This window comes from Vanacampus margaritifer, chromosome 2 (genome assembly GCF_051991255.1).
Source record: "Vanacampus margaritifer isolate UIUO_Vmar chromosome 2, RoL_Vmar_1.0, whole genome shotgun sequence".
Taxonomy (NCBI): domain Eukaryota; kingdom Metazoa; phylum Chordata; class Actinopteri; order Syngnathiformes; family Syngnathidae; genus Vanacampus; species Vanacampus margaritifer.
In genome coordinates this window covers 37328968-37341389 of record NC_135433.1, presented here as the reverse complement: position 1 = coordinate 37341389, position 12422 = coordinate 37328968, and the positions used below count along the sequence as shown (strand labels likewise).

General features: G+C 37.4%; 1 protein-coding gene across 1 annotated transcript in view; it reads left to right on the top strand.

The window, feature by feature from the left end:
- Positions 1-11140, top strand: part of insra (insulin receptor a) — a 62528-nt gene extending 51388 nt beyond the window's left edge. The window contains exons 11-21 of the mRNA XM_077556888.1: positions 339-619; positions 957-1096; positions 2245-2404; positions 2491-2587; positions 2665-2732; positions 3740-3969; positions 4963-5073; positions 5155-5314; positions 6248-6377; positions 6453-6587; positions 8889-11140. Of these exons, the coding sequence (XP_077413014.1) occupies positions 339-619; positions 957-1096; positions 2245-2404; positions 2491-2587; positions 2665-2732; positions 3740-3969; positions 4963-5073; positions 5155-5314; positions 6248-6377; positions 6453-6587; positions 8889-9231 (1855 nt within the window). The 3' untranslated portion in view covers positions 9232-11140. The remainder of the gene's footprint in view (positions 1-338; positions 620-956; positions 1097-2244; positions 2405-2490; positions 2588-2664; positions 2733-3739; positions 3970-4962; positions 5074-5154; positions 5315-6247; positions 6378-6452; positions 6588-8888) is intronic.
- The last annotated feature ends 1282 nt before the right edge of the window (positions 11141-12422 follow it).

Below are 12422 nucleotides of genomic sequence, written 5' to 3'. Positions count from 1 at the left end.
AGATTTTTTTTTTCTTCCAAGGAATAGTCATTTGTTTTAGAAAAAGGTCTTATATTTTTGAGATCACAAATATTTTTTTTTTATTCAAAGGAGCAGGTATTGTCCCTTTATTTGGGCAAAAAACCTTTTGCGCACTTTACCCAGTCTTCCTTCTTTTGTTGCGGCTCTGAGCCAGCTGTAACAATGACAACTACAAAAAAAAAGAGATGTATTTAAGGGAAAAAGTCTGATACTTTTAAGGAAGAAACTGTTTTCTAGTTTGTTTTCTAATATATATTTTGTTTTGTAAATGTCCCAAAAAGCCATAATGACAAAATAAAAAAAAATTCACTTTGCAGACGCTCAAGACAACGGCGCTCTGTGATGGGCGTGGCCAACCAAACGCGCTTGTTCCCCACCGCCGCTTCTGGCAGGCTGTCTAGCACAGTCGTCCCTGAAGACGAAGAGACGTTTGAGAGCACCAAGACGGTGGTCACCGTTTTGGCCAAGGAATCCACCGTCATCTCCAACCTACGCCACTTCACCAGCTACCAGATCGAAATCCACGCCTGCAACCACCCCACCGACGCTGCCCGCTGTAGCATGGCGGCTTACGTCAGTGCCCGCACCATGCCTGAAGGTTAGGCAAACGGACTCACACACTGTACTTAATACAAGTACAAATAACTTCTACATCTGTTAATGTGTTTTGGTGTTGGACTGATCATTTTTCAACACTTGAAGTTGGTGGTTTTATGCAGGCACAAGACACACAAATCATTCTTGAAGTTGAGTAAAAATAAGAAGTTGTCTGAAAATCTCAAGTAATGTACAGATGCATGAAAAATCTTCTCAACGAATGAGGCGGCATTTGTCCATTTTCTGTAACGATACCTAACGCGCAGACCCCCACCAAGGCCGATCATAATAACCAAATAAGACGGCTCCATGTGACATCTTGCGTGTTCTCCCCACAGACAAAGCCGATGACATCACGGGCCCCATCACATACGAGGTGTCCGACATGTCCGCGCACATCACCTGGCAAGAGCCCGCCGCCCCCAACGGCATGATTATCCTGTACGAGGTCAACTACAAGCGCACCGGCGACAGTGAGGTGAGTCGACCAAAACAGCAGCACTTACAGAGGGCACAGCTTACGTGAGCTATAAAACTAATCAAAATGACAACTATTATCAATGCTATCAGAAAATTGATCAAAGACATATGTCAGGGATTTGTGAAAGGAAGAGGGGACTATTCATAAGAGCCAAAGCAATAATGGTCAAAATGTTACAAGAAATGTGTAAAAATACACAAATATTAGTTAGGCAAATACGTACACAAAAATTAAGGGGGAAATACAAAGAAAAAAAGTAGCAAAATGTTAGTCACAAATATTTTTTATTTGACAATAATTAGAAATATATGGGTGAAAAATACACAAATATTTGATTTTACAAATGAAAAAAGCCCCGAAAAGACATGTGAAATATTGAAATGTGTGACAAAAATATTTGGAAATAACAAAAAAAAGATTTGCTAAAAGTTACAAATTATTAGATGAATATCCACAAATATTTGATGAAAATAAAATAGAAACAATAAAAAACACAATAACCTAAATAAAAATCCTACAAAAGAATCAAAAATATTGCAATTCATACAAAAATAATAGAATGAAATGAAGAAGCATGTACAAAAATAATACACAAATAAATTTACATTTTATTTGTATTTTAATTATCTGACAAATAAAAAAATGACAGGATATACAATAAAGAATATTAGGACAAATACAAAAAATAGACAGAGTATTGTCTTGATTTTTAAGACCTTATAAAATCCTACTAAATATGAATACTAATTATTATTTTTGAATAATACAATACATTGACACTAAATACAACAATATTACTTAAAAAATAAGTAAATGCATATGAGACAAACATACATGAATATTTAACAAAAATATTAGATGAAAATTACAAAACAAAACAAAAAAAGAGTTTTGGACACTTTTTAAAAAGATAACCTCAGAGATGTACAAATATTGGACAAAACAATACAAAATTATGATGAAGAAAAATGTAAGAAAAAAATAATAGATATTGAATTCAAAGTAAAAACAAACAAACAGAAAAAAAATACACAAAAATACAGTGGAAAAATATTGCCATCTACTGGGCTGGCTTCTGGCAGATTGCAAATAAAGAAATGAGACTTCCCCTTTGACTTGAACAAGCTGTTGTCATTGTGCTACAGGAGCAGCACCACTGCGTGTCCAGGAACATGTACAGAACCACACGCGGCTGCAAGCTGCGGGTGATGCACTCCGGGAACTACACGGTGAGAATCCGAGCCACCTCCCTGGCAGGGAACGGCTCGTGGACCGAGCCCACATACTTCTACGTGCAGGATGCAAGTAAGTCCTTGCTTACAATGAGCCGGTGTGCTGAGATTGCGGGAATGTTTTACGCGTCTCACATTGGATGTTTTTATTTCTACCAGGAGATCCTCTCAACATCGCCAAGATCGTAATCGGACCTGTCATCTGCGTGCTGGTACTTTTTGCGGCCTTGGCGGGATTCGCCATGTTCAGGAAGAAGTAGGCCTCCTCCGCCTCTCGTCTCAAAGCTCGGCGCTTATTCGATGAATTGACATGATTGATTGCTTTCCTTTCAGCCAAACTCAAGGGCCCAGTGGTCCCATCTACGCCTCGTCCAACCCTGAGTATCTCAGCGCTAATGACAGTAAGCCACATGCATACGCTTACCAACCTCACCATCTCAACCACAAAAAAAATCTTAATACACTCATCCTATCACTACAACATTGTAGGGCGGGTGGAGCCATATTTAATTCATTAATTAATTTAATGTAGTGTAATTTTAATTTTATTTACATGTGATATCATTTTTTATATGTTTACAGTACATATTGTCCCTTTTTTTTCTGTTGACTTATAAAACTTTTTTTTGTGTAGTTTTGAATATTTATTTTATATTTAAAAAAATTTAATCAACCTGAATTCCAAATTGCCGTCTGAACATTACTTCAAATTTTGTGATGCAATTAGTTGCCGGGTGTGTCATCAACAAAAGACAATTACACACCTCCCTCAAATATAGATGCCTCACTCCACGATAATTTGTGCATCCAGGTTTACGCTGAAAATTATGAACCCAAAATAACTGAATAATACATTTTATGTTGACAAATATTAGCGCTAAATTGCCTTTAAATGACAAAAACAGTAAATATAATAGAATTAGCTTCGATTAGTTGCTGGGTGCATCATTTAATGAGGACAAATGAACACTTCCCTTAAATAGAGCCTTTTTTGTTGCAAAATATCACAACATGACTTAAAGATGACAAATATTGTAATATTATGAACCCCGATTATGTTTGACGCCTCCCTCCACAGAAAGATATTCATGCAAAACAACTTGAAATGACAAATACTGTGATAAAATGAGCAAAATTACTGTACCCCAAATGCCAGGTGTTTCATCCAGTTAAATCAGAAAGAACGCCTCCCTCAAATAGACGCCTCATCCACAGCGAAGACACACACCCTTGTTCATGTTAAGAAAAAAACAATGCAAAAGTACTTTTTAATATTTTTAATTTTTTTTATTTTGTCTTACTTTACGGGGACTTTAAGCAACAATTAGCGTGCTAGTTCGACATCTGGTGACTTCACGATGTCGTGTGCATGTACGCGTTTACCAACTGCAATTGCGATGGCATGCAGTGTACGAGGAGGACGAGTGGGAGGTGGCCCGCGAGAAGATCAAAATCCTGCGGGAGCTGGGCCAGGGCTCGTTCGGCATGGTGTACGAGGGCATCGCCAAGGACATCATCAAGGGCGAGAGCGAAACGCACGTGGCCGTCAAGACGGTCAACGAGTCGGCCAGCCTGCGCGAGAGGATCGAGTTCCTCAACGAGGCTTCCGTCATGAAGGCCTTCAGTTGCCACCATGTGGTAAGCGCACCTGCAACAACCACTTTACAGTAATGCACCATTCTGAAACATATGTGATAAATTTTTTAATTTTTTTTGTATTTTTTTTTTCCTTTTGTCTTTTTCAAAAGAAGCCCTCATTACCAGCTCAGTGGTATAGTGGTGGTTCGACCTGAGACTGGGAGGTTGTGGGTCATGCTATAAATACCAAAAATATATATATATTTTTAAAGCTAAATATTTTTTAAATATTAAAATAAATAGAAATATAATTACAATAAATTGATAAATAAGTAATAATAATAATAATAAATAAATAAATAAAAATAGAAATATGTGTAAATAATGTATTTTTTTAAAAATCTGAAGTAATGTAAAACATGATTAGCCAATATAAAGCATTGGTAATGATTGAATGCTAAAATATTAAAAAGAACAAATACACAAATAAATGAAAATGCACAGTATAATACACAAATGGTACGAAACAAAAAAAGAAAGACACAAACATTTTAGGAAATAAAAAGCAGTACATTAAAAGTATTTGACAAAATAGCAGAAAAGAACATAACATGATTTTTTTTTTTAAACATTAAAAAAAAATAGAACAATATTAATAAAAACAGAAACATGTTTGTTAAAAGTTACAATAAATGAAAGATGAAAAATTGCCAAAAACTATTGGACAACAAATATTTGAATATTTAAAAAATAAAAAATGAAGGAGGAAAAAATACAAACATTTGTAAAGAATGCAAACAGAATACAAAAATATGCGTAAAATCAACTTTTTACACAAAAAATACACCAATATTCAATGGAAAATACATGAATAAAAAAAATTTGTAAACTATACTATTAGTATAACTATGTAGAAATTAATAATAGAAAAGCGAACACTAAATATGGTCATAAGGACAATTGCAATTGAAAATGTTAATAATGTAAAATGTCATGGCGGCTTATGTTTATGGTCAGCAAATGTGTGATTCCTTCCTTCCTCTTTTTTTTTAGGTGCGTCTGCTGGGCGTGGTGTCGAAAGGTCAGCCCACCCTGGTGGTCATGGAGTTGATGACTCACGGGGACCTGAAGAGCTACCTGCGCTCTCTACGCCCTGACGCAGAGGTAACGCTCTCTCGTACCTGCGCTCAACTGTCCTGTACTTGCTACTTAAACGGCTAATAAATCAAACAATGTCATTGTCAGAACAACCCGGGCCGCCCGCCTCCCACGTTAAAGGAGATGATCCAGATGGCGGCTGAAATCGCCGACGGCATGGCGTACCTCAACGCCAAGAAGTTCGTGCATCGCGACCTCGCCGCCAGGAACTGTATGGTGGCGCAAGACTTCACCGTCAAAATAGGAGGTATTCAATGTCGGCAAAAAACTCCTATTTGTGGCTTTTGGTGGTGGGGGGGGGGGGGGGCTGTTTTTTTCTTTGTGATAATATTTTATTTTCGTAATAGCTTTTTCTTTTTAGCAACTATTTTTGTGTTTTTCATCTAATGATTTGCAATATCCTGCAATGATTATTTGTATCATTGTTGTCTATTACTTTAGTGTTTATTTTGAATATTTCCAATATTTTTGTGTTGCAATATTTTTGTCTTTTTTTTTCCTAATACATATTTTTTTGTCCTAATGTTTTTAGGATTTTTTTGTAATATTTTCTATTTTTTATTTTCATAATCAGTATCATTTGTGTACTATTTTTGTATTTTGTCCCCATTTGGTTTTGTATTGTTTTCCATCCATCCATCCATTTTCTTAACCGCTTGTCCTCACAAGGGTCGCGGTTACCTACTGCCCGAAGCCAGCTGGGATAGGCTCCAGCACCCCCCGCGACCCTTGTGAGGACAAGCGGTTAAGAAAATGGATGGATTGTATTGTTTTGTCTTTTTTTATCCTCATCATATTTGTCTTTTTTTTGGTCTAATACTTTAAAATTTTTCCGCCTGTATTTTTTGTTTTTTTATTTATGTTTATTTTATTTATGATTAGATTATTTATTTTATTTATGATGTGATAATTCTAACATATATTTTGCATTATTTTCCAGTTTTTAATTTTTATCTCTATGTATTTTATCGTCTAATGTATTTTTGTTTTCAAAGATTTCATACATTTTTCCCCCCATTTTATATCAAACATATTTTTGTCTATTTTTCTGTATATTTTATCATTCTTTTCATCTGTATACATTTTTTCTGATTTTTATTTTTTCGAACATTCATGTCTTTTTTTTTTTTTTTTTTTTATGTTTGCTATTGCTTTTGCTTAACAAACTCTCACCGTTTAGATTTTGGCATGACCAGAGACATCTACGAGACGGACTACTACCGTAAAGGAGGGAAGGGCCTGCTGCCTGTCAGGTGGATGGCACCCGAGTCTCTGAAAGACGGCGTGTTCACCGCACATTCGGACTGCTGGTCGGTGATTCGCTGAGTTAGAACGTAATATAAGGAAGGTTTTTGTTTCACATGTTTTTTTTGCTTTGCGCGCAGGTCGTTCGGGGTGGTGCTGTGGGAAATCAGCACGCTGGCCGAGCAGCCTTACCAAGGCCTCTCCAACGAGCAGGTGCTCAAGTTTGTCATGGACGGAGGATATCTGGACCGACCCGACAACTGCGCCGACAGACTGTGAGTACATGACAGTGTCAGAAAATACTTACTTATAATCTCAGTTTCTAAATGATGTTGAAGTGTTTTGGGATTGTGGTATTTATTTACAGTTTAAACTGGTGCTGTCAGGCGATAAAAAAAATCATTTAGAAAATCTAATTAATTACAGGATTTGTAATTAATTAATCTCATATCTGCTAAAGGTCCCCAAAGAAAGAAATTGAATTGTAGGACATTGCGGAAAATTCTTTTTTACACAAGGTACAAATCACTGCGTTCTTGTTAATAGTTGTTCTTATTATAAATAAACTTGCCGTTCCAAGGTCCACGTAAGCTTGCCTCGCTCTCCTGTGTCGCACATGCGCCCATGTCTGTTGTCACCCTGCTTTTGACTAGTGGCGCAGGTACGAAGTGACGTGCCACTGCAGTCTACGGGTCACTCAATGGGCCAAATTTCAAATGCTTGCGCAGATTTCACTTCGCATTCATGGAACCCGACTAAATGAATCCACAGGTAAGGCAAGGGTCATTGTTGAGTTGGCCAAAAGGGTAACCAAATGCCCGATTGGTCTTGAAATTAGAAAAGCCAAATGGTAGAGCTGATCACACCTGTGTTTGGATGTTCATTCAAAACTAACTAAGACACTTGGAGACAGTTATTGCCTCATTTGCAAATAAATGGTGAAAAAGCCAAATGGCTTGGCTTGTAGCGTTAATTGCGTTAATTTTCATAACATGTTCATTTGCAGTGTTAATTAATTAATCTAACGCGTTAAACTGGCAGCCCTAGTTTAAACTATAAATATTGGCAACTGTAAATAATTTGAGAGGTGTTTTTTAGTTGTGGATAGGCATGGGCCAGTATTACTGTATATTCTGGCGGTATTATAATCATGAGCAAACCGTATTGAAATTTCAGCTCGAAAATGTTCTTTTTTTAAATATTTGGGTAAATAAAAAAACAGTAGTGATGCACCTAAATGAATTTTTTGGGGCCGAAAATGAGAAATGCTTGGCCGAAAACCGAAACGCAGAAAAATAATTATGCCAATTTTTTATTATCATTGCATTTATTATAATTAATTAAAATTATAATATTATTATAAAATAGTTAGGCCTATTTAGCACGGGCATTTTAACAAAGCACAATATACATTGAAATGCGTCCACACCACAAACAGAGACATGTTGGCCAATGGTACATTAAACACCAAACGCAGGATGAGCAACTGAGCATTTTCTGGCGGTGCAATTGCACTTTATAGTCAATGTACAGTATTTCGCACCGGCGGGCACGGATGCGTGCGGTGTGGATGACGTATTTGTAGGCTATTTGAAGCGCACTTAAAATCGGCACATTCACATATTCACCAATGTTTAAAAATAAAAAAAATTCTTCGCACCAGCCAATTGGCTTTGGGAACGGACTGCAAAGTCACACACTGCGTCCTGTACAGATCTGTATTCACCCCGAGATAGTGGTAAGTGTTTACTTGTTTAAAACTGTTGATAGCAGTAGTGCTTACATTAGCTTAAGTATTTAGCACGGCCACCAGAATGCAAGTGAAAAAGTGGAAGCACTCGAGGGGCTCTCATTAAAGAAAAAAAGGAAGTTGAAATGAATAGATAAAAAATAAATAAATGATTCTTATGTTTTAATTAAATCTTAGTAAGTGACAGTGTCCTATCACTGGTGAGCTACTTTTAGAACAGACCTGTGGGCTACTCTTGTTGTCCTTGGGGCTAACTAGTACCTGCCGCAACCTTTTTATTTTCTTACGACACTGCACATTAATCAGAGCAATATTTTATATGTGTCCTGCCCTCCTCTGGGGGAGGGGGGAAGGGGTAATTGGAGCCAATTAACTTCACAAAGGTAAAGCGCTTACTACTAGTGACATCCACTATTAGTGGTTATTGAAACCTTGACTTTTTAAAACTATGGTATACTGTCAAACCGGTTAGTGGCCCATGCTTCTCTTTTTTTTTTTTTGCGAAAAACTGACACGCCCTTCCAAAAAGGAGTTTATAATTACATATTGATGCCGCAAGATGGTGCAAAGCACTTAAAACGGAGAGGATCATAAAGCATCAACACTATGCATCTGGGATGTACACAGTAACATAAACGAATCATGGAATTATTCAACACAACACCATTCTCATCAAGCTCATCAATACATCACACAAACAAACCAGAACAGTCAACATTTTTCAGCAAATAACAGAGGATAGGTTTGAAAAATAAAAAGTAAAAATGTACGCAATTTCATGTGCGATTGTTCACTGTATCCATTCTATTTCCTTGCCTCCTTCCAGACACAACCTGATGCAGATGTCCTGGCAGTACAACCCCAAGATGCGTCCGTCCTTCCAGGAGATCATCGAGATGCTGCGGGACGACCTGCACCCGTCCTACCGCCAGCGCTCCTTCTTCTACAGCGAAGACAACAAGCCGCCCGAGAGCGCCGACGACCTGGACCTGGACGTGGACAACATGGAGAGCATCCCCCTCGACCCCTCGTCCTACTCGCAGCGCTGCTGCCCCGAGCGGGACGGGGGCGGGGGGAGTTACGAGGAGCACCACATCCCCTTCGCGCACATGAACGGCGGCAAGAGCAACGGACGCATACTGGCCCTACCGCGACACAGCCCCTCCTAACCGGAACCCCTCCTCGCACAGAATCTTTTTTTTTTTTTCAATGCATCAACAACACACATCAATCACACTCGCTCCACACAACCCTCAATGCATATCTCAGGATTTTTACTTTTGACACACACACACTACAGCGCTTTTTGTACGCAGAACCTCCTGCATCTTACCTCTGTACATACGATATATAAATAGAGAGAGAATTATGAATTTTGCCAAGTTTGTGGATACAAGCTTCAACTGTGAAACAAGGCTGCTAACAAACAAACAAAAAACTTTTGGATGAAAGCAAGTGGTGGGAAACGACTTTTAACGTGAACAACCTGAGCCAAAAAAAAGGTTGAAAAGAGGGTTCCCCACTCCTGTGCTGGAAGGTTTCACTCTCTAGGGGGAAAAAATATATATGGGCCCCTGCCATGGCATTGGAGGAACTGGAGCCCCCCCCCCACCAAAAAAAAACAACAACAAATATGTTCCCCACTGCCAACTTGAAAGTAAGACGGATGTAAACTACAGTAGCACCTTAAGATACGAGTTACCCAACAGGCGAGTTTTTTTTACATACAGGATGTCGTCCGGCGTATTTTCTGCTTTGGCTTGAGAGCAAACATTTGAGATACAAGCGCTACGATGTAGCATTGAATCAACTCAGCGCTTCAAAAAAGAGGCTTGACACTGAAGTTTACTGTCAAACCAGACTCGAAATAAATAGAATTACAAACATGTTAAAATTAACCACATACGTTTGAGGAAAGTTTGCTCAGCTTAATGCTAAAAAAACAATACGGAACACCAAAGTCAGGTTATCAAGTAGCTTCACTGTGACGGTCTTTTAACCCTATGAGCAACACATCTATGAATTCTAATGGCGGTGTGACGTGTGGACAGAAAACTTACCTAATACTGTTAAATTTTTCATATTCTATTTAATTATGTCATGACTTAAAGTTTTTAATAAAGTACAAGGCAGCATAGATTGTAATTAATTCAATGAACGAATTGTAAGGTGGTATTTATTCACATTTGAGACTGGAACGGATTAAAGACATTTTTTATTCATTTCACTGGGGAATTATGATTTGAGATACGAACATGGTCACAGAATGAATTTAACTCGTATCTTAAGGTACCACCGTACATATATGGACCCACGCAGTTTTCTGAGGAACTGGACCCCCCCCCCCCCCCTTCCAATTAAAAACAAACAACGACCTTGATAAGGGGTTCCCCACTCCCACGTCGAAATGCTTCGTTCTCTGCTTGTGAAAAAAGGAGAAGCAAAAGAAAAGTGACCTTTTACAAACTCTTGAACAAACTTTGGTGAAAGGAGCTGGTTGATGGTGAAGTGTTTTTTTTTTTTTTTTTAATCTTCTGGCACTCACTGCAGTATTCCAGACAGAAATGGCACACAGGATACAACACACAGGATCACACTTTTCTTTGTCAGGTTTTATTTATTTGTTTCCGTTCCACATTTACAGCTGAAGGATATTTAAAAAAAAAAAAAAAAAAAGAAAAGACAAAAAAGACCTCATCACGTCGACCAATAGCTGCTTTTTCTTTTCTTTGAAAGCAGATGTTCAAAAACAGACGCTATACATACAGTATATACTGTTTTTTGTTGTTTTTAATACACCGTGTATATATACGGCATATCCATGAAATGATTGATGTTTTTGTATATAGCTCATGTTGTTGCTCGCAAGAAGAAGAAAAAAAAAAACTTTTTACATGTTACGCTATTATTGCTGTTTTTTTTTTAATCCACACTTGTGAATTTATGATCAACCAACAGCACTTGGTCTTTCTTTTTTTTGGGCTTGGCAGGCGAAAGAGTGTTTGTTTGTTTTTGTGTGTGTGTTTTTTTTGCATCATCGTCATCCCTAACGAGATCAAATAAAATGTAAATAATGCAGCAAGGTGCAGGCAGAAGAGCCTCAACCTAAGCTTGATATTTTTGTTTTTCACACGACCCAATCAAATTGTCTTTATCCGAGTAGAAAACATTAATAGGTACACTTAAAGCATAAGCCAGCCACAGCAAATATGTTTTAAATCAGGGGTATGCAACCCTGGTTCTCGAGAGATGTCTCCCTGCTCCAAAACAGGTGATTCAAATGATCATCTCATCAGCAAGCTTCGGAGAAGCCCGATGACGATCCTCACCTCTAAAACACGCAGGACTGTGGCTTTCGAGAACCAGGGTTGCCTACCCCTGCTCTAAATATTCAAATTATTATTTTAAAGTACTCGAAATATGACCCCAAAAATTGGGATGTTTTACAAAAAAAATACAATACAAAAATAGCAGAAAATGCAAAAAATATTGGAACAAATACAACAACAAAAAAACTTAGTCCTGCTTTAGTCATTACAGGTAGGCGTAATTATCACATTTTGTCAGTGAGAGTAGGAATGTATCTTCATAGGTCACTTTGGGAAACGACCTAAGATGGCATGTAGACGTTGTTCAGTCTGTTCTGTGGAACAATAGCACCACCTGCTGGACAACTGTATTACCAGTTTGTGAATTTATTACATGGCCCGTTTCTTTTGTCGTAAGGAAAATAAGTCAAATGCTGAAAATGTCCCTTAAAAATATGTGGATAATTATGCAATACATTTGATTTAATATTGTCCCTTTAAGTAAAAGGCATGAATATACTAAAACGTATTAAACAATGTCAATATAATGAATGCAATTATGCTCACTTAAAATAATTTGTGGAAAACTTGATGAATGTGGTTACATTAAAAAAATAATAATATTTGACTTTATATGTATTTAAAACAAATCATAATAATGTGATGTTAAATGTGCAATTAGAAAATATTTAAAAAGGTTTACCACTGATTGTCACACACCCATCCTCTGAAGGAGGTCTTTACACTTAATACTTGAAGTTAGAAGAAGTTATACAAATACTGTAGTATAGTACAAATATTAAAGGGACCATTGATTGCACTGAATTTTAATCGGCACATATATCTCTGTATGATGTCGGCACTAAAATTCCCGTTTTGATATTGCTCAGCAGAAAGGGGCATTTTGATTTTGAGATTTGTCATTTATTAATTTCCCCCAAACAAATGGATAAGTTGATTATAAATGCAAGCTAATATTTTCTTGATAAAAAAAAGACAGGTTTTTGAGTGAAAATGGGTCATTCTGGCCAGATGGTCCGTTTAAAAGAACA